Source organism: Nesoenas mayeri (assembly GCF_963082525.1).
Source record: "Nesoenas mayeri genome assembly, chromosome: 18".
NCBI lineage: Eukaryota > Metazoa > Chordata > Aves > Columbiformes > Columbidae > Nesoenas > Nesoenas mayeri.
The window spans coordinates 8320357-8346980 of NC_137566.1; the positions used below are offsets into that span (position 1 = coordinate 8320357).

General features: G+C 56.2%; 1 protein-coding gene across 1 annotated transcript; it reads left to right on the forward strand.

Moving 5' to 3' along the window:
- Positions 1-805: 805 nt before the first annotated feature.
- Positions 806-22826, forward strand: ASS1 (argininosuccinate synthase 1; the record flags this gene model as incomplete). Its single annotated transcript, XM_080356074.1, has 14 exons — positions 806-913; positions 1355-1423; positions 1705-1893; positions 3562-3618; positions 4106-4180; positions 6570-6640; positions 7013-7043; positions 10669-10759; positions 12534-12618; positions 13587-13651; positions 17448-17579; positions 20587-20743; positions 22177-22242; positions 22772-22826. 14 exons carry the CDS (start codon positions 806-808, stop codon positions 22824-22826), a joined length of 1251 nt encoding a protein of 416 aa, XP_080212200.1.
- Between the last annotated feature and the right edge of the window lie 3798 nt (positions 22827-26624).

Here is a 26624-nt window from a genome sequence, read left to right on the forward strand (position 1 = left end):
GCGTCTGAGTCCCAGCCCCTTGACATTGCAGGACACTTGCAGAGCGTGGGGCACGTTGTGCTGGGGTTGCCAGAGCAAGAGCCGTGTGGAGCAAAGGTAAGAGCGAGGCGGTCCCTGTATCTGCCCTGGTCCCCTCCATCACTGGCTGTGCTGGGTGTACCAGCCGCAGGGTGTCCTCCCTGGCTGGGGGCCACAGCCTGGATGCGGCTGCTGTGCTGCGGCTTTTCATCCTTTCCCCAGCCCTGGCCCTGCTCCTTGCAGCCCGGGAGGGCTCTTGGTCCAACTGGTCCCTCCCAATGCCGAGTGAGTCCCCTCCTGTGCGCTGCCCCCAGCCTGGTGCTCTTGGGGCTGAGCGTGTCCCAGCTCCGTGTGCTGCCCATGGCTCTGGTCTCACAGGAGCACCCGGCAGCCCATGGCAGCAGCTCTCACTGCCTGTGAGCAAGAACAACCCTGGGAGTCCATGTTTTAATCAGAGAGCTTGTCCCAGCTCCACGTGCTTCTCCATGTGCTCCTCCATGTGCTCCTCCACCTACTCAAGCTGCCGCTGGCCCCAAGTGTTCAGTTTCCCGTGGGCTCTGCTTCTTGCCTCCTGGTTATTCATCCCCTGGATAATGTTTGTGTTGCCCAGAATATCCTTGGGAGAGCCCTCATCCCTGGGTGCCCTCAGTTCCCAGCTGGACCGTGACAGCCCCATGGCCAGTTCAGGGACACTGGGAAGGGTTTCACAGCTGGTAACTGCAGCATCCCTGTGCCAAGCAGGGCCTGGTGCCACCGTTAACCCCTTTCCCTTTTCTTTGCCAGTGCCATGGCTCAGCCCAAGGGTACAGTTGTCCTCGCCTACAGTGGGGGCCTGGACACCTCCTGCATCCTGGTGTGGCTGAAGGAGCAGGGATACGACGTCGTCGCCTACCTGGTGAGCCCCGTGCCGAGCTCTGCCGTGGGGACGCTGTACCTGGGGGTGGAGGTGGCACTGGGCCATGGGTCTGGGGACCTGGGGTGGGTGACAGGGGTCCTGGCATGTGCATGGCCACGGTGGTGACCCTGCTCTCACTGGTTAACCATCACCTAGTGCTGCTCTGCTGAGCTGCCAGCCCTGTGCAGCACAGCCTGTCCCTGCCAGCAAATGATCCTCTGCTAATGAGGGCAGCTCATCAGGGCAAAGCCAAAGGCTTGGCGGAGGAAGGTATAGCCCAGAGGAATGCTGTCGTAGGTGGGACATCCCGTTCTGGGTGGCCCTGGGCCCAGCCACCATGGACTGCACTGTCTGTTGGGTGATGTCCCTTGCCAGGCTGGGCTTGTGCTGGGTTTTGTGCTCTCCATTCACACTCAGTCCTGTTTTTTTCCCCCTTTTCAGGCCAACATTGGGCAGAAGGAAGATTTTGAGGCAGCACGGAAGAAAGCACAGGCGCTGGGGGCCAAGAAGGTAACAGTGTCCTTCCTTCCAGGCTCCTGGGGGGTCTGAGCTTCCCCTGCTCCCCACCATGGGGCTGAACCCTGGGGTCTTGTACATGCTGTGTCTGGGGTCACCATGGAGCAGGGGACAGTGCCAGTGAGGAATCCCTTTTCCAGAGACTTTGCACCGAAGTCTTTTAGCAATATCTAGGAAAGGGGAGGTGGAGGGGCCCTTTACTGCACCCAAAGCCTCCCAGGAGTGGGATCCCCCCCAGTGACCCTCCCATTATAAGGCTCCCTCCGTCCCAGCAGGTTTACATTGAGGACATCAGCAAGGAGTTTGTGGAGGAGTTCATCTGGCCGGCAGTGCAGGCCAACGCTCTCTACGAGGACCGGTACCTGCTGGGCACGGCGCTGGCACGGCCCTGCATCGCCCGCAAGCTGGTGGACATCGCCCAGAGGGAGGGAGCCCAGTACGTTGCCCATGGGGCCACTGGAAAGGTGAGGGAGGACAGGGTGGGGGTGGCATGGGGTGCTGGTGGGGGGACCGACCCGGTCAGCCCATCAGCCGAGCCATGGGTGCCAGGAGGAGTGCATGGGGTGTTTCGTGAGTGCTCCGTGGGGCTCTGCAAAGTTTTGACGCTTCCTTTTCACTTCTGGGATTTCTGTGCCCAGTTTAATTCCCTCTCCTTGTTGGGAAGGCTCAGGTCACAGCTGAACCTCCCACTTCCAGCAGCAGCTTCCTAAAAGCTTCTTATGGACAGGGGCTGCTAGGAGCCGGCTCTGCCCGAGGCGTTTGGGGGCACACCGGGCAGACTGCTCCGGTCCCTGTCCCCATCCCTGGCTGTCCCCGGCCGCAGGGAGAGCGCTTTGCCGCTAGAGGCGGCCAGAGACCGAGGAAAGGATGCTCGGGGCCAGCCCCTGCCCCGAGATCGGGGAATCCTCCTCAGGGAGTTGCGGAGGGGTTGTGGGACCCGCGAGACGTGACCGTGGGCCACCCCCTTGGCACCTCCAGCCGCTGCCCGCATGCTGCCCAGCCCAGTGCGGGGACACTCGAGGCAGGGTGGCATCGTCACCAAAAGCTTCTGCAGGGCCCTTGGGTGCTGTGTGTGCACCCCGGTCCTGCTGGATTCCCCCTCCTCCCCATCCCACAGGGACTCAAAGTGTTGATCCTGGCCCAGGGGCAAAGGTGAGGTGCCCAGCTGGAGGGGTCTCACTGCAAAGGGTGGGGTTTGGGGGTCTCCAGCTATGAGGGGGGACCCTGCTGGAAGAGGGATGCTGGATACGGCCAAGGGACACGTTGTCAGCAGGAGAAGGGGCAGAAGGGCAGCTGTGGGGCTGGAAGGCTTCATGACTGAACTGTCCCTTGCTCGTGCTGCAATGGATTCTCTTCACTCCTTCCCCATCTGTCTCACCCATCCCCAGCAGCCCCTGTTGAAAAGCCCCTGTTCAAGGGTGTCAGAGAAACGCAGCCTCAACGTCCCTTCCGCTCCTGGGTACCACCAGCCCTGCTGGCAGGGGCACCCTTGGCTGCTCCCCAGGCTCTGCTGGCTCCTCGGGCCATTAAAGCCACTGGTGCAGGCAGGAACCGAGCACGGGTAACTCGACCCGGCTGCGGCATCTTAAATGCGGGCCATCTGCGGTGTCCCCGCTGCCCCAGCAGATGGACTTGTTTTGGGGCTGTAAGGAAAATGAGCGCTTCAGTGGATGTACTCGCCTGCGTGTAATAGTCCTTGGGGATTTCCCAGCCTGGCCATAAATGCATCCTCGAGGCCAGGGCCAAGAGGAGGAGAGGGGGGTCCTTACACCCCTTGGTGCTGGTGGAAAATAGGCTTTGGTGAGTGCTATTCCCTGGGAAGTGCTAATAACTCCCAGGCTTGCTCCTCGCCCCTTTCTAACTACCTGGCCTCATTAGGAGGACCTCATCAGTACAGGCCAATTAAGATAAAGGGAGGTTCAGAGCTATTTAATTATGAGCTATTGCATCCTCCTGGACCGTATGGTCTTCTTTCCCCCTCATCCTCTCCCTTCATGTGTCCTCTGGCACCTGTGGGGAAAAAATACCCAAATCTGGGTTTCCACTAGTTTGGTTTTGAGGAGTCTCAGCCCAGGGGAGAGCACAGCTCTTGGGTGACCCCAAGATCAGACGGGCTCCCATTCATTTTTCAGGGCAACGACCAGGTTCGGTTCGAGCTCAGCTGCTACGCTCTGTGTCCTAATATCAAGGTAAGGCACCCAAAATCATCCCGTGGAGACCCACTGCGGGGATCCTGGCTTCCTCCCCAGCTGGTGAGGAATTCTGTTTTAACACCGATGAAAGAGGCTGTGCCTCGCTTTAACAAGCTGCCAGCTGCACACAGCAACGTTTTGGCATTTGAGGGGGCTGTAATGATCCTTAATGGACCTATTTTTACCCCAAACACCACGAGGCCACAGAGGAAATGGTACCAAGGCAGCTGCCAGATAATCGATGCTGCCTGTTTCTCACTTGAGTCAAGCACGGTGTTAGGGTCAGGGGTTTGAGTTACTCCATCCTTGCATAGGGAGATTGAATTTCAGCTGGAGGGCTGGCGCCCTGTGGGTCCTGCTCCCTGGGGCTGCCTGGAGCCCTCTCCTGCGGGGAGCCTGGGATGGTGCTGAGGAGCAAAAGAAAGGGCTGGGGGCTGCAAGGGGGCTGGAGGCTTCTCATGTCACACTCCTGCCCTCCTGCCAGGTGGTCGCACCATGGAGGCTGCCTGAGTTTTACCAGCGCTTCCCCGGGCGCCGCGAGCTGATGGACTATGCCAAGGTAGGAGCCAGCACAGAGTGGTTGTGGGATGCTCAGGGCGGTTGTAGGATGCTGGGATGGTTGTGGGATGCTCAGGGCGGTTGTAGGATGCTGGGATGGTTGTGGGATGCTCAGGGCGGTTGTAGGATGCTGGGATGGTTGTGGGATGCTCAGGGCGGTTGTAGGATGCCGGGATGGTTGTGGGATGCTCAGGACAGTCACAGGATGCTCGAGGCAGTCGCAGGATGCTCGAGCAGACATGGGATGCTCACCACGGCTTGGTAGGTGACAGCAAGCCCTGCATGACATCCCTGCAGCATCACACTGGAGCCTTCTGATTGGGATTCTTTTCCCCCTCTATTTTATTTTTCTTCCTTTCTAAAAGCTCCCTAATTACCTGGCTATTAATTGTAACCCACTTTCCAAGGAAACGGGTCCCAGCTCCCTGACTTGCATAACAGACAAAGCAAATACATTCGCCTTTGTTGTCCCTTCCTTTTTGAAGTACAAGTTGCAATAAAACATATTAGAAGTTTTGCATCAGGTTTTTACGTGCCCACCAGGGTACCTTTCTTTTTTAGCGACTTCATGGAAATGCTTGACAACTCGGCTCAATCAATCAAAAGGGAAAAGGCAGCTCTGTGCATAAACCAGAAAATTGCTTCAGTTTTTAAATAGCTGCCATCGAGGCTGGCTGGGTAATCTCTGGGAAGACAAGGTGCGGAGCTGAAGGGATGCGGCGCGGGGCAAGGAGACCTCAGAGCCCATTAGGGCCACCGAGAGCAGCGTGTTGAGGATTGTGTTTGCCATCTGCCGTCGTATTATGAAGGGGCGAGTTTACGAGAGCTTTCCATATGTTGCCAAACAAATTGTCAAATAGGGGAGTTATTAAGAGCGCCGTGGTTTTTATTATATGGAAAATGGAACATGTGTTTTGGGTTTGGGGGTTTTGTTTGGGTGGGGTTTTTTTGTTTGTTTGGGAGGGATGGAAAAGGAAATGAAATGGGTTGAGGCCCCGTTGAAAGAGGAAAGGTTGGGGTTGAGTGTTTGTAGTGCTGCTTGGTCTCTGGTTATGTTCAGCATTAGATTAAAAAAAAAAAGCAGGGGGGAGGATCCGTTCTTTTTCATGCTCAGGAGAGGGAGATGTGTGGCCAGGTCCTTTCAGCACCTGGATGTGCTCGGGGAGTTATAATGCGATGATGTCTGGGGCTCGGTTGGTGCCAGCATAAGCAGGGATCTGTGTCACTGCGGTGCAGCTCTTGCTCTAAAGCCTGGAATGGGGGTTCTGTGGGGTTCCACACGGGGAGTTTGGTATGGGATCGGCAAACCAGGACCTGTGAAGGTGGGGCAGCGTCCCCCTGGGCGCAGGGCTGAGTTAGTCCCTCTGCAGCATTAGGAGGTATCTCAGGACCTTGCGCCCATCTCAGGTGGTGGGTTGAGAACCATAATTTAACAACCAGAAGCATTTCCCTTCCCAGCAAACAAGGATCCTCTGCTCAGCCCCTCTCCTCTGTACCTGACTGAGCCCTTGGCTGATGTCCCTGCCACTGAAACGGCAGAGCTGCTCCGTGATGCATGGGCTGTATGGACACACCAAGGCATGGTGCAAACCTGCAGCCACCACTGCCGTGTCCAGCCTCAGCTCACTGTGACTGTCCCGCAGCCGGGACATCGCAGCTTGGCACCCCAGCAGGGTGGGCGACGTCCCCGCTGGCTCTGGTTGTCAGCCCACCGCCATTGCCTCTCCTGCTAATTCCCCTGCGTATTCACCTCGTCTTCACAGGCAATTTCCCCCATTGAAATGTCAGCGGATAATTGAGCGCGCTGGTGACCTTGTTAGGGAGCTGGGCTCGGTGCTGAGCGCTGCACCGGGGCGGCAGCCGGTGCGGGGCCGTGTGTCCCCTGGCACGGCGTGCTCGGGGAAATGACTGCCACCCGTGTGTCTGTGTCACCACATGTTTGCACGAGGCTGTGAGGACATGTGTTGTCAACTTGTGGTGGAGTGTCAGTCCTGTTTTGGCTGGGGAGCATCTTGTGGTTTTGGGGACCTCTGTCCTCGTGTCACCTCCCCTTGCTGAGGAGCCCAGCCGAGGCACTGCACCACTCTGGACCCAGAAAAAGTTCACAACATCCATGCCGATGTCTCCATCACTTGGGTTCATGGGGCGCTCTGTGTCTCTATCCCTGCCTCTGGTGGGGCTGGGGTGGCCGTTCTCCTCCCAGCCACACCATGTCCCTGATGTCTCCATTGAGGTGGCCCTCGTGGTGGGAGCTGATTGGGGCCCAGGGTCAGGGACACAGATGTCCACCTTGCTCCATGCTGCCTTGCTGGTGGCCGCGGGTTGTGCCTTTGTGGTGCCGGAGCTGATCCATGTGGGCTGGCTCAGCGCTGATCCCCTTCCCTCCGCAGAACCACGGGATCCCGGTGCCCGTCACACCCCAGACACCCTGGAGCATGGACGAAAACCTCATGCACATCAGGTGAGAGGCTGGGTGGGTGGGGAGCTCCCATGGGGTGACGACCCAGAGCCTGGGGCTTCAATCCCCCCATCCTGTGTGGCCAGGACATCCCTTCCCACCCCCAGAGCCTCAGACTGTCCCACCATGTGCTGGCCAAATGTGATCCCAAAACCTCCAGCCTCCCTTTCTGCCCAGTTGCCCATGTCCCATGCAGCAGCATCCATCTCCTTAGCTCTCCAGGCCTGGCACTCCTTGCAGGGTTGCTGCTAAAAGCTCCTGAAGATCCATAACACATATTTACACCCATCCTCATGGGGTGGTGGGAATGGGGGGGGGGGTCATTCCAATTGGGTTTTGGGGTTGCAGGTGCTGCAGTGACTTCTCTCTCCACAGCTATGAAGCCGGGATCCTGGAGAACCCCAAGGTAATCGATCATGGCCAACGTGGCAGCCACAGGGCTGAGGGCGTCTCATGTATTTGCAGCCTAATTAGAAATTTCACGGCAGGTCGTCAGCGATGGGGGGCCCTGCCGCCCACCCCGGCCCCTCCGCCTCTCCCAGCACGTTAATTGCCGCCGGCGTGAATAGGAGAAGGGACCGTTTCAGGGTGGCACTGGAGGGGACAATGTCATGGGGCAGCAATAAAGGAGCAATTAGACAGATGAGGCGCTGGTGGGAGAGCTGGGCTGGTGGCGGGTGACAGAGCTCTGGGCTGTCCCCTGCAGCTCCAGTCCATGCCTATACCTGCAGCTCACCCAGCCCTCCTTGCTTTCCCATCCCTACAATTTGGAGAGAAACAGGGTAAAACCCTCATGGGAGGCTTGGAGAGAGCCCTGGGAGCTCTGGCTGCTGATGGGACCAAGAGCCCGGTGGTGGTGGGTGCTGCGGAGGGGTCAGTCAGACCCCGGCTGCCTCCGAATGGTGCTCGTGGTCCGGCTGCCCACTGGCCCCCGCCTGCGCTCGTCATGCCCCAGCGGGTCGCAGTGCTCGGTGGCTACTTAAACTATCCATCAGCGCTAATTAGACAACCTGGGGAGAGGAAGGGGGAGGCAGGCAGAGAGGGACAGGAGCCAGTGGGAGCTCCGTGCCCGCAGCCGGGCTGGCACGTGCCTTTGGCAGGGGTGTGAGGAAGAAGAAGGTGGTGAGGGAGTCCTGCTCTCTCTTTGGTGTCTGTGCATCTGGCTTTGCAAAACACTCGGTGGATCTTCTCTTCTGGGAGAGCGGTTGGCACAGGGATGGGTTTTGATGCCTCTAGCAAGGGGCTGACGTGCACCCTTCGTGGTGCACCCAGCACCTCTGCCCCCGCACAACACCCCCATCCCACGGCTCTGCCAAACCCGCTCCCTTTCCAAAGCCAGCTTGGGAAACGGGGTCACTTTAGCACAGAACGGAGCAGGAACACCATCATTGAGCATCCTCCGCTCCTCTCCCCCAGCCAGCGCTGGGACGTGGTTCCCCACAGCACGGAGTCACCGCTGTCCCCTGCCCCAGCCCGGGAAGTGGCACCAGGGTGGCTGCAGCAGGATCCGGGGTGCTGGACACGATGGGGTCCCCTCCCCAAAGCCCTGGGACCTGCCAAACGCAGGGATTTGAAAGCAGATGGTTGAGCTATTTTCTGCCTCTGTGAGGCCCGATTGAAGGGCAATGAGGCAGCTAATGCGGAGAAAGATAGAAATTTACTTGCTTTAACTTCATATGGCACTCTGAAAGAGTTCATTCAGTCCCGGGCACAACAATATCAGCCGGATGAATAAACCATTTGCGGCATCGATAGCTCTGCATCATGGTTTACTTCATGGACCATTTGCTTCCAATTTCTTCTCTTCTTGCCCCGTTTTTCTTGCTTCTTTCTTCCCCCCTCCCTCTCTCCCTTTCCACACACTCTTCCTTTCCCCCCACTTCTTTCTTTCCCCTCTCTCCCCTTTAAAGATGACATTGCAGGACTAGCCCCCCTGCGGGGAGGGATAAATAGGAGGCATTGATACACTGCAACAAACTATTTGTCATTTGAACTGTGCTTTTAGGAGAGAGAATAAAAAGAGGACAGACTCGCACCGTAATGATGGAATGCAAGCCAAATGTCACTTTTATTTCTATTTAGTTATTTTATTTAATAGGGGTTTTCATAGTTGGCTTGGAAAATTGGAAACTACCTGACTTTGACTTCCAATGTTTAGTAAAGAGTTTTTAATACTTTCCGGTATTTTTTTCCCTCCCACCCCCCCATCTTTCCTTTTGAACTCAAAGTTTTTCATCATCTCTCGCGGGTTTGTCTAGTTAATAAGTGTGATCAGGGCTAGGAAAGGCCAGACGATGTAAAATTGAAATCTGTAGCCTGTGTAATTTGTGTGTGTGCAGGCGCGGGGGAGGCTCGTGTGCGAGCGCCTCGTGTTTAAAACAAGGGAAAGGGGCAAAAAAGAGAGAAAATGGGAACCTGAGGGTGGTTTTGCCAGGGTAGTTATGTCTGTATTCCTGGGATTCAGCTGTGGTTGGTGCTGGGATGTGCACCCCGGGATTTGGGGTGAGGTGAGGGGGTTCCCGTGGGGTGGAGGGGGCGGCAGGGATGCTCACAGGTGCTCATTGGGCTTTGCTATTTATTGGACCAAAAAAAGTAGAGCAACTTTTCACTAAAAGGCTTATTCCCCACCTTTAAAATTTTCAGATGAAACTGCGAATAAGTTAACTTTCCCGTCAGAAAGCTTAAAATTGTTTTTAAAGGGATCCCTTTTGTCTCCCCTTTTGTTTTTCTAACTCGCTTTCTACCTTGTCCATTTTTCCTCGCTGGAAAGGTGCAGAAGGGAGGAAAAGTGAGCAGGGGGAATATTGTGCTTTAAAAAGCAGAGGAGGACTGGGGGGCAGGGGCCAGGTAGGGGTGCAGGCAGAACCCATTGCCCAGGGATGCCCAGAGCTCCAGAGCTCACCAGCTGCCTTTTGTGGGGAAATACCAGTTTCTCATCCCTTAAAACACCCACAGGAGAGGCTCAGTTTGGAGAAACTCCACCCGTGCTGCTTGCACAGGGGTTTTAGTTGTTGGGACTCCTCAGCTGGAGGCTCCTCTGTGCCTCAGTTTCCCTCCCCTCCACCTCCAAGAGCTGGAAGGGGGGGGGTCCCTTTAGAGACAGGAGTTTGCAAACACTGGGTTGAAAGTGTTTTGGGGCCAATGCACACGGCTGCATCGTGCGTGAGTGCTGAGAGGGCACGTGAAATTGCAAAGCATTTGCTCTCCAGGACGGAAAGCTTGTTTTTACTATTATATTTGCTTTCCCCCGCTCCTGGCACGCACTTCAATTGCGGCAATTCATTGTCGCCACCCAAGCCTCCGGTGGCCCGGCTCTGACAGAGATAAGATGCATCTTTCCTATAAATCTAGAAAAAAAATATATATACATAAAGGTTGATGTGCTCTGAAATGGGTTTTTGCTTTGTTCCTCTATTTTCCCCCGTGTGTATTAACCCCAGGGACACCATGAAAGAGCTGGAGCGCCTGGAGCACCTGCTGGGGTCAGGCCTCCTCATTAGTTTTTTTCGGTCAGCACCAAATAAGCCGGTCCGTGGCGTGGGGACGCGCGGGCGCCTGCTCTGCCACTCGCTGCCATCGTCCCGCTTTTCCCTGCCTGACTTGCTGCTCCACAGCCATCCCGCCTCCAGCTGCGGGGGTGTCAGAGGAAAAGATGAGCTCAAGTTGAGGGGAAAAATTGGCTGATGCCTCCCAACCCCTTTGCTCCCGGCGCCCCGGTAAGCGCCGGGGCTGTGCCGGGCCAGGCCCAGGCTTTGGGATGGGGGATGCATGCTGGGGATGCAGGATTGCATACTGAGGGATGTATACTGGGGATGGAGGATGCATACTGGTGATGGGGGTTGCATATTGGGGATGCAGGATTGCATACTGGGGGATGCATACTGGGGATGGAGGATGCATACTGGGGATGGAGGATGCATACTGGTGATGGGGGATGCGGGGTGTGTTCTGAGGATGGAGGATGCACACTAGGGTTGGCATTGCCAACGCCACTGACTTTCTCTCTTCTTTTTCCCCCACCTCCTTGGCAGAATCCGGCCCCCCCTGGACTCTACACGAAGACCCGTGATCCAGCTACCTCTCCCGACTCCCCAGACGTGCTGGAGATCGAGTTTGAGCGGGGTAAGCACCTCCTTGTAGCCAACTCCTCGAAGCTGAACCTCACTCTGCAGCCAGGACTTGGGGGGGTGCTGGCAGCCAGGAGCATCCCTGGGGTGCAGGCAGGTGGGATGAGCCCCAACTTGTGGCATCAGGGCTTGGGATGGTGCTTGTGGAAATTTAGGGTTCTTTGAGGTGTGCAGGGGATCTGGGGACATCTTTGAGGAGTTGCTGGGGACCCCCTGAGAGAGGGGAGGGGTCCCAGCCCCTACCCTAGCCATCGAGATGTAGTGGGCGTGGGGTCCCTCTCCTGCAGGGTGGCACACAGGTGGCCCTGGGGACACACAGGTGTCACAGCTGGGAAGATGCTCCAGCAGGATTTGGTTAAATGAAGGAGATAGGGACACCCCATCCCATCCCTGGGGATGCATGGTGGGGCCCAGCCCTGGAGCTGCCACCCGGAGAGGGGACATAAGGCGGCATTGCCCACTTCCCCCAGCCATGGGCATCCCTGTGCCACCAGCCAGCCTGGCAGCAGCAGCCCCTACTCAGAGGGGACACCCCCTCCCCACGACCCCCCACCACCAGCATCCCCGCTCCATTATCATCGTCCCCCTGCCGGGAGCAGCCCCTCTTCCCAGCAGCCCATTCAGCCCCTAGTTAATTTATTTGAAGTTTTAATCTAATTATTAACTATTTTAAAGGCTAAGCAGCTTTCGCCAACAACAGCCCCGACAACGTCGGCTCTCCGCCGAGCGAACCCCAGCCAATACCCCAGCGGAGGATGCGAATAGAAAGAGCCGGGGCGAGGGGAGGGCGCGGAAAAGCCGGGGGGGGGCCGCGCTCGAGAAGCAGCTTAAGGTTCATTATTGCCGCGAGTTACATTTAATAGCAATTTACAACTGAGTTTATAAACCCCTGGAAAATAGGGGGTTTAGGGGGGGTTTAGGGGGGGAGCTGACAGCCCCCGTCGCTAGACAGGGGCTCTTGCGGGCGCCTCCGTAATAAAGACTAGAAAGGGAGGCATTGAGGCTGATTGGCAAGTGATAGCGCGTTAAATGGAAATGAGGAGGGCAGATGGAGGGGGGATTAGCCTCCAACTCCGCACCGCTTTTCTTTGTGGGCCCCGCAGCCCCCTTGTCAGCTTCCTAATACATTTATTGCTCATTTCACACCGCTAAAGAAAAAAAATGCCTCTTTCTATTCAGCATCCCCCCCTACTCCTCGCTCCTGCCTGGCGCCCTTAAAAAACAAAATTAAGGGAAAAAAAGGAGGGAAAAGAAGAAAAAGGTGCAATAATGAATTCGTGGCGGGGAGCACCCCGCCGCGGGGTGCGTGTGCATGCGTGTGCGAGCAGCCGTGCCCCGGTGTGGGGGTCCCCCCGAGATGCCCCCCACGCTGGCCGGGGGGGGGACACACACATTTGTCACCCGTCGTCATCCCCCCCACCCCGGGTAGGGGCTGGTGGGACAGAAGGTGCTGTGCTGTAAGACAATTGCCGAGCGTGAAATTCAATTAGTTAAGGGCCTGGTTGCAATTTCACAGGCCCTAAAAAAGAGACAGGGAGAGGAGAGGGGGGAGACGTTTTTATGGCCTTTTTTATTTATTTATTTCGCCTCTCTCCCGAGGTGGGTCCCCCCCTCCCTCCGCCTCCCCCCAGGCACCAGCTTGGATATGGCTTTTTAAGAAGTTATTTAGAGTTCATATCTGTCACATCTATTTAACGCCTGCGGGGTGACGTTCCGGGGGGATCCTGGCACCAGCTGATCCTGCCCGTCCTCCCTCCCCACCTCCGCAGGTGTCCCCGTGAAGGTCACCAACGCTGGGGATGGATCCACTCGTTCTGCAGCCCTGGAGCTCTTCATGTACCTGAATGACATCGCGTGAGTGCCACCTTGTCCCCTGCCACCGCGGCCACCTCCCTGCCAGCTGGCAGCAGGGACAAGGGCAGCGTCCCCAGGGTCCCCGGGGTGGGGTGGAAGCAGGATGCTCACAGCTGGCACGTCCCCGTGAGCCCAGGGATGGTGGCCAGCAGCGTGAGGATGGGATGGTCCCCGTTGGGTCCCAGTTGTGCCATTCATGTCAACGAGCAGAGCTGGGCAGAGTCCAGGAGCACGGGAATATTTAGAGTTTTGCTCGCTGTGCACAAGGAGGGTTAAATAGTCTAATTAGCACCCTTTGCATTTACCATCTGCCCCAGCCCCATGGATGGGCGATGCTGCCCTGCCCACGGTGGGGGGCTGAGCCCCCGGGATACCCTTTGCCCTGTACTCCTGGGGGGCATCGCCTGGCTCTGCCTGCCCAAGGTGGGTCAGAGTCTCTTTTGGGTGGAGAGTAGGCTTTTTTGGGGCTAAAAGACATACCCCTCTGCCTCCACAGCAGCAGCTCCTTGGGGTTTTCTGCCCAGTTCCACCCTGTGTCACAGGGGCAGAGCCATCCCTAGGGGCTTGCCCAAAAATACAGCAGCACCCATGAGGGCACCCACACCAAGTGCCACCGAGTCCCTGGCCATCTACTTAAATGTTCATTAAGTGGTTTTAAAATCACTTTGGCCAGCGGGAATACGGCTGCAGTGTGGCCTGTCCCCTCACCCGGTTTATTTTGCAGTGGCCCAAATGCTATGTCTCTGCTGACCCCAGTGATGAGTGATGGAGTGGCTGGTGGCACCATAAAAAAGGAGGGGAGAAGAAGAGAAAAATCCATCTCCTTGTCACCTGTCCGATCCAGGGGTCACTACCGATGGTCACCAGTGCTGCCCAGGGGCTGGCCACGCTGTCACTTGGCGTTTGTCCCTTGTTGTCTCCCTCTTCAACCCATCTGAGGCTACTGCAACCTCCCGTCTCCTCCACAGGGGCAAGCACGGCGTTGGGCGCATTGACATCGTGGAGAACCGCTTTGTTGGGATGAAGTCCAGAGGTGAGTGGCCACCTGCCAGCAGTGCCGTTCCTGCCCTAAAACCAGAAAAGAAACAAAAAGAGAAAAAGGGAAGACCCCGGTGGGATGTGGCAGCAGCTCAGCGTCACCAGGGCGCTCAGGCTCAGGTAGCACCAGCAGCCTCAACTGCTCCCTCCCCATCAGCTTTTGGCCGAGATACAGGTACAAAGCGCAGGAAACCGATGCAAGTCGCCGAGGTTCTTCAAAGCCAATTCTTTGATTTATCTCTGCATTTTTGAGGCTGTGACTCTTAATATTGATCATCCATTAGGATCAGCTTCATTGGGAATCCCCGGAGGCAGCGAGCTGCCCCGTACAGAACCAACTAACAAGGTGGCTCATCATCATTTCCCATCCCCTTGGCCCTACTCTTTTGTTTTAAATCTCATTAATACCTAATTAGCCGCTCCCTTTCTTTAAACTTACCCTCTGTTCAGGGCGTCAGCAAATATTATTATAAGACTCAGCCCACGGTCTCTCTCCCCACCGCAGGGCACCGGCCCCTTTACAAGAGTATCAGCCATCAAAAATGAGAAACCAAACCCCAAATCATTTGATCCGAGTTTGAATAATCAAATTAAAACCCAAAGAAGGAAGCAAAAACCCCAACCCCAAACCGCACATGCCAGCCGGCGCATTTGCATGCAGGATGCTGAGTAATTTGTCACAATCTATTTTATTTTTTTAAGAGCCACTGACACGCTCTAGTGACCCTTCCAGCATTTAATAATTTCTCTAAACCCCATTTAACTGTCATGTCTGTCTCCCGTGTGACATCGCGGAGCGATCGCTGCCGTGTTTGTGCGCCGGCAGACGCGGAGCAGCGAGCTCTCTGGGGACAGCAGGGGTGCGAGCGCCTCGGGGACGAGACCTTGGTGGCGGTTTTTCCTCCTTGCTTTGAGCAGGACCCTGCCCTTGGTTTTGCCTCTTGTGTTGAACAGAAATCTCCAAAATCTGCTGCGGGAGCTGGAGAGCTGGGCTGGGAGGGGGATGGAGCAGGAGGGTGTTGCTGTGCGTCCCCCAAGGGTTTTGGGGCACAGGGCAGCTCGGGGTGTCCTCACAACCGGCACTGCCAGGAGTGTTTGAGACTCCAAATGGGATTAGGGTTAATGGGGCAGGAGATGGGACCTGGACTCACAGGTGGGAGGAGATGAGCCCTTAAATCATGTGTGGTGGCCACGATGGCCTGGGGCGCTGCAGGTTCCTCAGGGCAGCATAGGGGCCCCCAGCTCTGCAGGGGAAACTGAGGCACGGGTGGTCAGCAGCACAGCAGGAGCCCCGCACAGCCACAAAGGTGACAGCGAAGGCTCCCACCAGGTGCCTCCTCTCCCTCACCTCCCGGACCTGGGGAGTCAGGGGAAAAATTCATTTGCATTGATTTTTACTAAGCTCCTAATTGAACTTCGTTAAGGCCTAATGGGCGAGGGGCGAGCTGAGCATACCCGCGCCAGCCTTTTAAGCCCTATTAACTCAATTTTGCCGTATTTGTTTTAGTGGCAGGAGGGTGGGTAATTACGGGGTGCCGGGGAGCAGCGCTGCAGCCGGCCGGGGGGGCCGTGGCTCAGCCGGGGGCTCTTGGCTGTGAACGGGAGCCCAGCTCTGCCTCTCCCGCCTTTTCACATCCTCATTATCAAATTATCTTTTTAACTCCGAAGGGGGGCTAATTAAGTGAAGTAAATGAAATCAGTGGGGAGGAAGCAGGAAGGAGGGAACGGCCGCTGCCAAAAGAGCCGAGTGAGCGCTGCCTTCGGCTGGGGCTTTACCTCCCCTTGGCTCTCTCCTGCATTTTCGCTTTGCTTCCCTGCAACTGCTAAGCAGATGGAGGAAGAAAGTGGAAAACCCATTCCCAGCGATGAATTCATGCCAGGCCACGCTTGGTCCTAGCCCTGGACCAGCGGTAGGAATTTGGGCAGCATCTTCCCATGGGCAGCATCGTCCTCGCTGTCCCCTTGGGAAGCCACCGCATCCCATCCTGTCCCGCGGATGCCGTCGGGAGTGACAGCTCGCACTCAGCGCAGCAAAATTGCTCAGATGGAGGTGAAGTGACAGCCGAGGTTACAAATTAGAAAATTTTAAGCAGCGGCAGCTGTCTCCTTGGCTGCCCCCCACCATATCCGTCCGTCCCTCCCGCTCTGGTCCCCCCCTTCCCCAGCAGTAATTACGGGGTGATTGAAGCTTCGCCAGGCTGCAGTGCTGACACCTCTGTCTTTTTCCTGTAAACATGGGGAGATGAAAATAGACACTTGGAGACGCTGCGAGTGTCACTTTGAAGGTGTCTCTGGCTGTCAGGTCCCCTCCCCTCCGCCCCAGCTGTCACGCTCCGGTCCCCAGTCCTCCAGCATCAGGTCGAATGGGACGGGCAGGGGCGCAGGCAGGAGGTGGGGGTCAAGTTATGAACCCAAACCTTTGGACAGCTCAAATTGGCTTTAACACCTCCTAAGGGGAAGGAGAGGGAATATTAAATTGTGTTAGCTTCACGGTCAGGGCCCGGAGGGGGCATTGAGCAGCCCTCTGTGCCACCGCGTGCCCGTGGGGACAGCTGGTTTTTGGTGTTAACTTGGTTGTCACCTCCTGGAGTCCCATGGGGATGGGTTCTCAGCGACTGGGCTGCAACATGGTGGCCTGAAAGAAGGGGGTGGTTCTCCTTTGGGACAGAGACCTTGTAGGATGCTGAGAACTTCGATCCTGGTAGGGATGAGGTTTGATGGAAGTGGCTTGGGCTGCCGTTCCAGGGCTCCTCTGTGTCTGTGGGACCGTGGCCACCCTAGGGCATGACATGTTTGAGCTTGTGCCACTCTCCAGGGCACTGAGTGTGCAGAACATCATGGGTGTTTGAGCCCCCTGGCAGCCCCACGGGGGCTGGCTGGGGACACATCCCCTTCACTGGGGATGCTTTCCTATGGTGTTTGTGTGACAGCAAATCCCAATGGGCAGGTGCCCTTTGCCATTTCCCGTGGCTGTGCCATCACACAGATACCCGGTGTTGGGAGGGGACTGTCCCCGCGGGCAGGGGCCAGGGACCTGCTGGTGGTTAGTGGGGCAGGTTACAGCCGTGCCTGGTGTGTGTTCACTGCCGGACTATCTCAGTGCTTCCTCCACTGGCTTTGCACCTGTGTCCAACAGGATGGGAGCAGCGCATGGCCACTGTCATATTTAAACACAAAACAAACATATTATGCAACAAATAAGCCCCAAGCAGCTGGAACAAAGGGAGCAGCTCACCAGCAGCATTAGCCTCCATCGCCTTAATAATTAAGCATCTCTCCATCCCCAGGCCTCATGCAATGGGGGGGCAGGTGGGAAGGGACCGGGGGGGACCCCACCAGCCCCCAATGAGGTTGCCATCCCAGCCCCATTGTTTTGCAGCAGATACACGGGGCTCTTTCTCGCCAGCCGAAGGGAGAGGAGGGTATTTCAGGCCCTCCGCTCCCCGTGCCTGTGCCCCGCGTCGTTCCTTTAATTACAGGTTTTCAGCCGCAGACCGTTGGGCACGGATCGGTGGGGGGATCGGTTCCCAAACCCTGTCATTTAGCCTCGTCAGAGTGCCTCTTCAAAGAGGGGAATCTAGAAATTTTCTCCGCAAGGTGCGGAGTGGACTGTCTCGGCCCCAGCATGAATATAATGACAAATGCATTTTACAGCAAGCTGGGACTGAATGCACTCGACCACAGCTCCTTCTGTCAGCCAAGTCATTATTTTTTGTCATTTGCTGACAGTTTTGGTCTCATTCGTTTCTCTCTCTTTTTCTGCTTTTCCCCCTGCCTGGAAAAATGGCTAGGTATCTATGAGACCCCAGCGGGAACGATCCTATACCATGCGCATTTAGATATCGAGGCCTTCACCATGGACCGGGAAGTACGGAAAATCAAGCAGGGACTCGCTTTGAAATTCTCCGAGCTGGTGTACAACGGTACGTATGGTCCTTGGGCCCGGCTCTGCCACTGCAGCATCCTCCCGGCCATCCTCACCCTCCTCCCTCGCTGCTGCTGGAGGCTGCAGGTCCTGCTGGTACATGCACTGTAAAATTCAGTTGTGCATTTTGAGGCTACTCGTGGGGGTAAAACTTGAGTTTGTTCAGGCTGAGCTTGACCCCACACCCTGTGTGTTTTGGTGCTGAATGGGCTCCTCACCTGCCTTTGGGAGGGGATGCTGCCTTCCACGAGGGCTTGGTGGTAGGGGATGCTCCCGGCGTCTCACCCAGCCTGGTGCCACCACTTTGTCACCTCCAACACCTTCAGATGTCTGTAATTCACTGTCCCTTTCTCCCCCCACATCACCTTTCCCCAGCTCTCCCCTCTGACCGCCTCCATCTCTCCGCTTGTCCTCACTGAGACGTGGGACACAGGAGCACCGAACTCCCCAACACAGCCATCCCCATGCGGGGGTTTGAAGCCAGAGACCTCTCCCCATGCACTGGCGGGGAGATGCTCAGGGGTGCATGGTGTGGGAGGCTCTGAAGGTGCTGTGGCCCTGGCTGCGGAGGGTCCGGGGGGCTGCGGAGGGTCCGGGAGGTGCCGGCTGTGCTATTCGGTGCACAGCCCACAGAGGGGCACTGCGGGCTGGGGCTTGCCGGGGGCTGCAAAGGGGCTTCCAGCTGCTCCCAGCACAGCCCGGCCTGGGCGAGGACAGCACTGCCTGGGGACAAGGAAACGCTGCTTGGCACCTGCAGTTAGGGACAGAAATGAAGCACCTTGTCCTTCCTCCTGGGGTGCTCCCAGCAGCTCCATTTTGAGTGGGCTGAGTTTGAGGGTCTCAGCTTAGTCCCCCTGTGGGTGCTGCTGGGTCAGGGGACTGTCGGGGCTGGGGGAGCTGGTTGGCACCCTCGGGAGGGAACATCAGCTCTGCTGCAGGGTTTGTTCCATGGATCAACCCCAACTCAGTTGCTGGTGCGAAGCTGAAAGAAGCAGGATTAGCCTAAAATGTTGTAGGTGGGCTCAAAACCCCACTGCGCAGCTCCCAGCACAGCGGCGTGTCCCTGTGTCCTGGCTCTTCTTCCATCGCCTGCCCAGGTCAGAGCTGACATCCCTGGAGACACACACCAGGGAGATCTCCTGCCCCTTGGCCAAACAACACTTATCTTCTACATGTCCTGATTTCTCAGGCTCTCAGTTCCTCCTCCTGTTACTTTTCAGGCATTTCTTTCTAACCATAAGGCCTGGAATAATTCCCATGGGAAGATCCCCTGGCAATAACCTGAGTCTGGGAGCTCAGGCTTTGGGCAGCAGCAGATCAGCAGGGCTGGGTCTGGCTCTCTTCTCATGCCTATGCTCATCCTCATTGCCTTCCTCTCTGTGGGTGTTTCCTCTTGCATCTTCCTTGGCAACTGGCATTTAATGCCCAAGTCCCTTTGCTGCTTAAACCATATTTTAGGGTCTGGCTGAGCCAAGGGCTTCTGGGACTGCAGGAGTCTCAGTTACCTTCCCCTTGAATCACAGCCCCTGCCTGAATTCGCTCTCTAATGCTGCTTCTGCCTCCGGCTATTTCTGTTATTCTATTCTATTATCCCAGGGATTTTCAGCATGGTCCCAGACTTCCCTGCCAGCCGAGCCCAAATCCAAGGAACAACCCCAAGGGGGTGCAAACAGCACCCGTGGGTCCCTGTGCCAGAGGACAGGCTTTCCAGCTCACCTTCCTTTAACACCTCATTATTGTGACTAGTTCCTGATTTTAGGAGAATTAGTGTTTATCTTCCCCCTGTCCCCATTGATCCCATTGTGGAGGGGTGGCTTTGAAGCCAGTTCCCATCCCGGCAGGTACAGCCAGGTGCGGAAATGCCATTGTCCCCCTGCCGTGATTAGGGCAGGATCCTCGTTACAAGGCAGGAAGGTCATTAAGGGGGATCACTTCCAGGGGGGAATGTGTTTGCAGAGCAGGGGGCGATGCTTCCTCACACCTGGAGCTGTCAGAGTCAGGGTTTAAGTAGCTGGTTATTATTTTAATGTATCTTGGGTTTATTTTTACAAGGATGCAAAAGCCCTACATCAATTCTGATGTTTGAAGAGCTGTACCTGGAGGATGGTTACCCAAAAGAGGGGTGTATTTGCCCAAAGGTGGGGTCCCTGCCTGCTTGGTAGTCCCCAAATTCCCCAGCCATGCTGTGGTGGGGTAGTAGGGTGGGGGTCTGGATCAAGGGGATGGTTTTGATGGCAAGGGGTTGCAGGGCATTGGCACCATGCCTTGGATCCCAAGGACAAGGCTGCAGGATATGGCCCAGCTCAGGGGCTGGAGAGGCCGAACAACAAAAGAAGTTGTTTGTTTCTTTAATGGTTTCGGCCCTGGAGCCCAGGGAAGGGAAAGGTGAGAGGGCACCGGTGTGTGATGGGAGAGATAAAACCTGGGGATGACGCAGGGCAGTGAATGGGCTCTTTCTCTCTCTGCCCCTATCTCCCTCTCCATCTCCCAGGCTTTATTCCAGGTCTCCAAGGGTTCCCTGGCTAATTACACTGCTTAGGGACAGGAGAGGGCACAGGGGTATCCCAAGGAGAGCAGCTCATCCCCATCCTGGGGGGCTGGGAGCTGGTCCCCCCCTCCACACCCACCCTCTGTGGGTCTGTCTCCACCTGACCCTCCTGATATGGTGTTTTTCAAGTGGCAGTTTCATAATAACTTAATGAAGCTTTCCATTTCCATGATAGCCCCCACCTGCAGGAGATGGAAAGAGGATGGTCCCGCTGCCTCCTCTCCTGGGTGGGGATCTTAGGGCCACCAAGTGGAAGGGACACACATGGGGTCTCCATCCCTCAGAGCTAAACCTGGGTGTCCTGGCACCTCTCCCAGCCCAGTAACCACATCCTTTCCCTTGTAAATTATTTGGGTCTGCCTTGCAGGAATTAGCCAGGGGGGAAACACCCTGCATGGCCACCCTTGGGCATCGTGGTGTCCCCCGTGTCCCAGCTCACGCTGCCTCCTGCCCGCAGGCTTCTGGCACAGCCCCGAGTGCGAGTTCCTCCGGCACTGCATCGCGCGCTCGCAGGAGGGGGTGACGGGCACCGTCCGCCTGTCCGTCTTCAAGGGCCAGGTGTACGTCCTGGGCAGGGAGTCCCCACGGTCACTGTACAACGAGGAGCTGGTGAGGTGAGTGGGGTTTGAAGTGCCGGGGTGGGCAGAGGTGGTGGCAGCGAGTGTCCCATCCCATCTTTTCCCATCCCGCTCCATCCCATCTTTTCTCATCCCCTCCCACTCCATCCCATCCTGCTCCATCCCACCCAATGTTGCTCCATCCCATCCCGTCCCATCTTTGGTGGCACCCAGGGACAGTGTCCTCCCAGCCAAAGCACGAGCCATGTTTTCAACTCAACGTTCCTTTTTTTCCTACGGCTTTTCCCTTTTCTTCACATTGTTTTCTCACTCACTCTCCCCCCAGCCCTCCCTCAACCCCTTTCAATCTCTCTAAACACTTTATAAGCCATAAATACACCCGAATGAGTTTAGATCAGTCGAAGTAAATGTCAAATTATCTTCTCTCTTTCTCTTCTCTGGCTTTTTTTTCCCCCTTCCCTCCTCCTCAAAATCAACAGCTCCTAATAATCCGTCCCAACCCTTCATTATGCTTCGTGCTCTCACTTGGAGAGATTAAATGAATAAAGTATAAAAAAAAAAAAAAGAGGGAAGAAAAAAAAGGAGGATGGAGGGGGGTGGGACAGAGGAAAAAGAGAGAGGGAGAGAAAAGCAAGGGCACTTATTCTCCCTGCGTCTCCAACCATTTTCCTTTTCTTTTTGATTTCTACATCGCTGGTTTGAAAGCTTTTGAGTGACGGCGTCACAGGAACCCGAGAGAAAGCTGTGAGAGGCAGAGCTGTGTGGAAATGCCTCTGCACAGTAGGTAGAAAGTAACGTAATTATAGAGCAGGTCAGAACCACTCGAATGAGCAAAAATAAAAGCACAGAGGTTTTTCTGTAGCCCGTCAGGGGAGGTAAAATCATTGTAAACTCTTTCTTTTTTTTGCTTTATTCCCCCCCCACCCCTTCCTCCTTTAAGGTTTGTGGTTTCTGGGAAATGAGCCGTATGTTTTGGGGATGTGGGAAGCATCGGAGTTGGGGTTTGGCGGGTGGCTGCTGCCTTTGGGGAGGCGGATGGATGTGCTTGGCATTGCACCGGGGTGCCAGTGGCCACAAACCCCCCGGTGGTGCTGGGGGTGTCTTCTGGCAATGTCCCCTGCTCAGGGCACTGTCCCCTGCCTGGCGTGGGACAGCTGTACCCAGGGGACAGCTCTGGGACAGGGCGAGCATCCCCGCTTGGTGCAAGAGCACAGGGAGGAAGGGTGATGATGCACATGAGGGACCACAGAGGGGAACTTGGGGCTGTGTCTCTAGCAGGGCCTGGGGACACCAGGGACAGCCAGTGGGGTCCCCAAAGCCCCTTCCCCGAGCCCCCCACAGCTGGGGAGGGGTGGCAGCGGGCACTGATGTGGGGAGCAGCCAGCTCCAGCATCACCTGCATCCTCCCCCTTCCCAAAAAGCTGCCCGGCAACCCTCCCATCCCACTGATGGTGCATTTCTCTCCACAGCATGAACGTGCAAGGGGACTACGAACCCGCCGACGCCACTGGCTTCATCAACATCAACTCGCTGAGGTCTGCGGGGTCGGGGGGGACCCTCCCTGGTTGGAGGGGAAAAGCCCCCAGAACCCCCAGGGTTCTTCCCCTTCCTGGCTTGAGCTCCCGGGGTGCACCAAGGGCTCCCCCCGAGCCCCCGCCAACCACCGGGGTGCGACCAGCCCCCCCTGCACCAGCCCTGCCTAATTACAGCCTTTCCCAGCACAGCCAGCCTTGTTATTTTACTTATTTCTCAGACCGCGCCGTACTCCCCCCTAGACCCCCCATCCAACTCCAGGGCTGTAAAACATGCCACATTTACATAATGGGCTCTTAATTTTTCCATTGCCTGTTAACCGCTTTGTCCTCCCCAATCTGCCATGTCCCCCCACCCCTCTAAGATAAATTAATTACATTATCTCATGGAAAAAAAAAATATAATTAAACTGTACAGGCCTTAACAAACGCCTGCTCTTCACGCCCCCTCATTCTGTTTAAATTAATTGAAAGGAAATGTGTGTTATTACTGTTAATTTACAATTAATTTTTTTTTTAATCTGGTTTCCAGGCTGAAGGAATATCATCGTCTCCAGAGCAAGGTCACCGTAAAGCAGGATGAATAGCAATCAATTGCACACGAGCCTCCCGCTCCCCTTTCTAATTTCTCTTAAGAACTAGCACTAATTGTGGTGGTAATTTGTAATTGTAACTCTTCTCCCTGGAGTCACGGATGAGGTGATGGCTTTGTTACGGGCCAGCAAGTGAAATGCAATCATTTAAAAAAAGAAAGGTGGTCGGACGGAGGAGAAGTGGGGAAAGAAATAAAACCCAGCCACGCGCTGGGTCCGCTCATTGAGAGCTGGGCTTTATTCCTGCCTTGTTTGTTTGCTCTTCTGGCCCAGCGCTTCCCCGAGCCGGGCTTTGTGAAATTTGTAATGGATTAAGTGCCTCTGAAGGACATCGGGGGGTTTGCCGGTACCTCTTTGGGAAGATGGGGAGCGGGGGGACATCGGTGCTGGTCTGGAGGGGTGAGCTGGACAGCGGAGATGGGTTAAGGGGATTTGAGCTTTCCTCTTGGTTTTAGTGCATTTTAAGAGAAGACTTGGGGATTGTTGAGAAGGAAAAAGCAGAGGAAATGTCTTCTGACGGTGTTGTAGGAGGAGAGGAGCGCTCACTCCGGGCTTGGCAGCACATTTCTCTCCCGTCGTACCTGGGTGGGTTGCGGGTCCTTCCATCCCTGGGGCTCAGGCTGCAGCGCTTGGCCGGGATGCAGGGACAGCTCAGCAAGGCCAGCCTGCTTGGAAGCTATGGCAGAAGGGGAAGGGAAGGGAAGGGGAAGGGAAGGGAAGGGAAGGGGAAAGAAAACACTTCCTAACCCATGTAGACACCTGGGATGTGCTGCTGCTCTGCACCACTGAGGCTGGAGAAGGACCTGGATGGGATGTCCCCATGGTGGGTGTCCCCAGGAGCTCTGTGAGGCTGGGAGCGACGTGCTCACCATGCTGCATCCCGCAGTGCCCAGCACCAGCCAGCCCCGTACCCACGGCAGGGACGTGCTGCTTTGGAGCACATTTGGGGAGCAAAAACAGAGCTGTCACCAAAAAGAAGAATGATTTTGCAGCCCTGGGGTGACAGCTTGGCCCGGTGGCCGTTTGGGGACGTCCACGCTTGCCCTGCCCACCCTGCTGCCGAGCCAGCGAGTGTGACAAGTTCTGACATCACAGCTGGGAAAATAACATGTTATTTTCCCAGCTTGGATGTGACTTTCCCTGCTATTACTGGCAGTGACCATCTTGGGAGGAGAAAGCAGCAGAGGGCTGTCAGACGAGGGGGCAGAAATGGTTTTCTGGGCTGGCAGAGCCTATTCGACCCCCACAGGGTGCAGCAGGGGGAGATGCTGCGTGGGCCCACCCCGTTCCCTGTGTCCCATTGCTTTTGGCAGCAAGTCCAGGCAGAAAGTGCAGCTTCACGTGCGGGTCCCGGGTGTCTTGAATCCTGGAGCCCCATGGGGGTGGTCGGTGGGGTGTGCAACCCCTTCCCAGTTAGGGGGAAAGGGCTTGAAACCTCATCAGGAGCCATCTCCTGGAGAGATTAGCCAAAAACCAAGATGGGAACAGAGCTGCTGCCCTCCTGTGTGCTGGGGAAGGATGCTGCGCTTGCCAATGGGACAAGAGGCAGCGCTGTGAGCCATCAACATCACCCCCCTGCCTGCGTGTCCTTGTCACTGATGCGACTTGGCCGTGGCACGGGTCCTGCTGGCAAAGCGAAGCTTGAAAGAGCTCAGTGCAATGAGGAGCTGACATCTCTTTCGGGACAAAAATGAAGCAGAAGCTTCTTATGCTCAAATGCTTGAGAAATGCCAGACATTTTCAGGGAGGGCTCATCTGACCGGCTGGGCCACCTCTCCCTGGGGTGCTTAAATCATTCGCTGGAAAACACTATTTGACTCCAAAGCCTCAAATCTCCACCACTCGCACTGAAGCGCTTTGGAGCCAGGAGCCGCGGTTGCCCTGGTTGCCCATGGCTCGCTGCACCTGCTGGGGTGCACGGGGAGGTTTTTGGCTGAGAGCAGGATGCTGCGCAGCGCGGCAGCTCCTCGGGCAGCGCAGGGACGCTCTTGCAGCCAGTGGTGAACTGCGGTCAGCCTTGGAGGAGCGACACATGTCAGCTTGCAGCTGCTGCCTGCGACTGGGCTGAAAGCGTGTCGTGCTGGGAAAGCAGGGCTTGGTGCACTTGAAAAGCCAAGTTGAACCCAGCGCAAGTCTTGCAGGAATAAAAAAACCTCTTGAAAATCGTGGGGTTGCAGGATAGAGGAGACCCAGCAACTGGAGGCTGCAGTGGTAGGATGCTCTGTGTCAAACACCACATGTTTAATTACTACTTTAATTACCATCAGCCCTTCCAGTTTTTGTGAATTGGTGGTTTCTCATTGCCCCCGTTGCTGTTTCCCAGCATTCTCCCACCCCCGGTGTGTCTCAGGGAGGTATTTCAGGGGCTGGGGCTGCCAGCCTCACGTTGCAGCGGGAGCGAAAAGCAGCGGGCGAGCGGCACGGGGCAAGCAGCTCCTGAACCGCCTGGTAACTCCCTGGCAGTGGCGTTTTGAGTATAACATTTTGGGCTTTCAAGGTATTTCTGCAACACTCACCCATGGTTGTAAGGGCAGCAAGTGTGGGCTGGGGACTCCCCATCCTCATGGCAGAGCTGGGGCTAGGAAGAGCTCAGAGGGACCCCACGAAGGAACCTGAGTCACTTTTGGGCTTTGAACCTTTTCTGCACATCCCCCCACAGTGTCGCCCATCACTCAAGCTCCAGCCTCCTCCTGGGGCTGGGGGTCCCTGGGGATGCCTTTGGGAAGCTGCACCCCCTCTTTGCGCCACGGGCCGTGCCGCAGGGCTGCTCTGCCACCCTCCCAGGCTCCGGGGAAGGGCTTGTCCGGGGTCACCGCAATCGATATCTCATCTGCAGGCTTTCCTAGCGGAAGTGATGGTATATTGGAACATGGTAATGGGTCTTGTCTAGTGGAAAAGGCTAATCTTCCCCAGCTGTACAGGATCTCCGCAGGTGTCCTCCGGCTCTCCCCGCTGCCACCAGCCCTGCAGCCAGCCAACGAGCAGACATGCTGCTTTAAAGCTGCAGCACTCCAATTTATTGCTGGTCCCCATGAGAGGAAAGTTGCCTGCAGCCTGCCCCCTTGGGGTGCAGAGCCACGGGGTGAAGGAGCAGCACGCAGGTGGCAGCACGGGCAGTCGCAGCAGCCCACGTTTGCTGGCTTAAAACAGAGATGGTGACGCGTCCTTTGGCCTCGCCTGGCTGAGAATGGCATTTCCCCAGGTAGAAGAGGAGGAGGAGTATGTGGGGATGATGCCAAGAGGGATGTGGACCGCTCAGAGTGCCACCTGCAAGTGTAGGTGGGAGACAATCATGTGTCACAGGGAAGAGCAGAGGGGAGAGCTCCTTGCTGTTAATTTGGCTTTTTTGGCGATGCGTTTGCTGCCTGTCGGGGTTCCCCACACGGGGCTTGGCTGGTTTTGCCGGCAGGGACAGGTCTCCCATCACACCCAGGTAAACCTTCTCCGTGCCCAAGCGGTCCCACATTTTAAAAGCTTGACCAGGCAACACCAGCTACCGCAGCCTGCTCCATCACTATGGCAAAATCAATTTTCCCGTTTCTCTGGAGTTAGGGGTAATTACCGGGTTTAAGGTTTAATATACATGTGGATTTTAGCGCAAGCGTTGCTAAAGAACAGCTCAGAACAATGCGCAGGTTTGGGAAACGTATCCTGATGGCTTGGATGTGGCCATAGTATGAGGAGCCCCCACATGTGGTCTGCAAAATCGGGGGTTTGGGGGCTTGGGGAGTCTGAGCCACCATCAGATCCCACGAAGGTTGTGCCAAAGATCCCGCTGACCTTGCTCAGGGC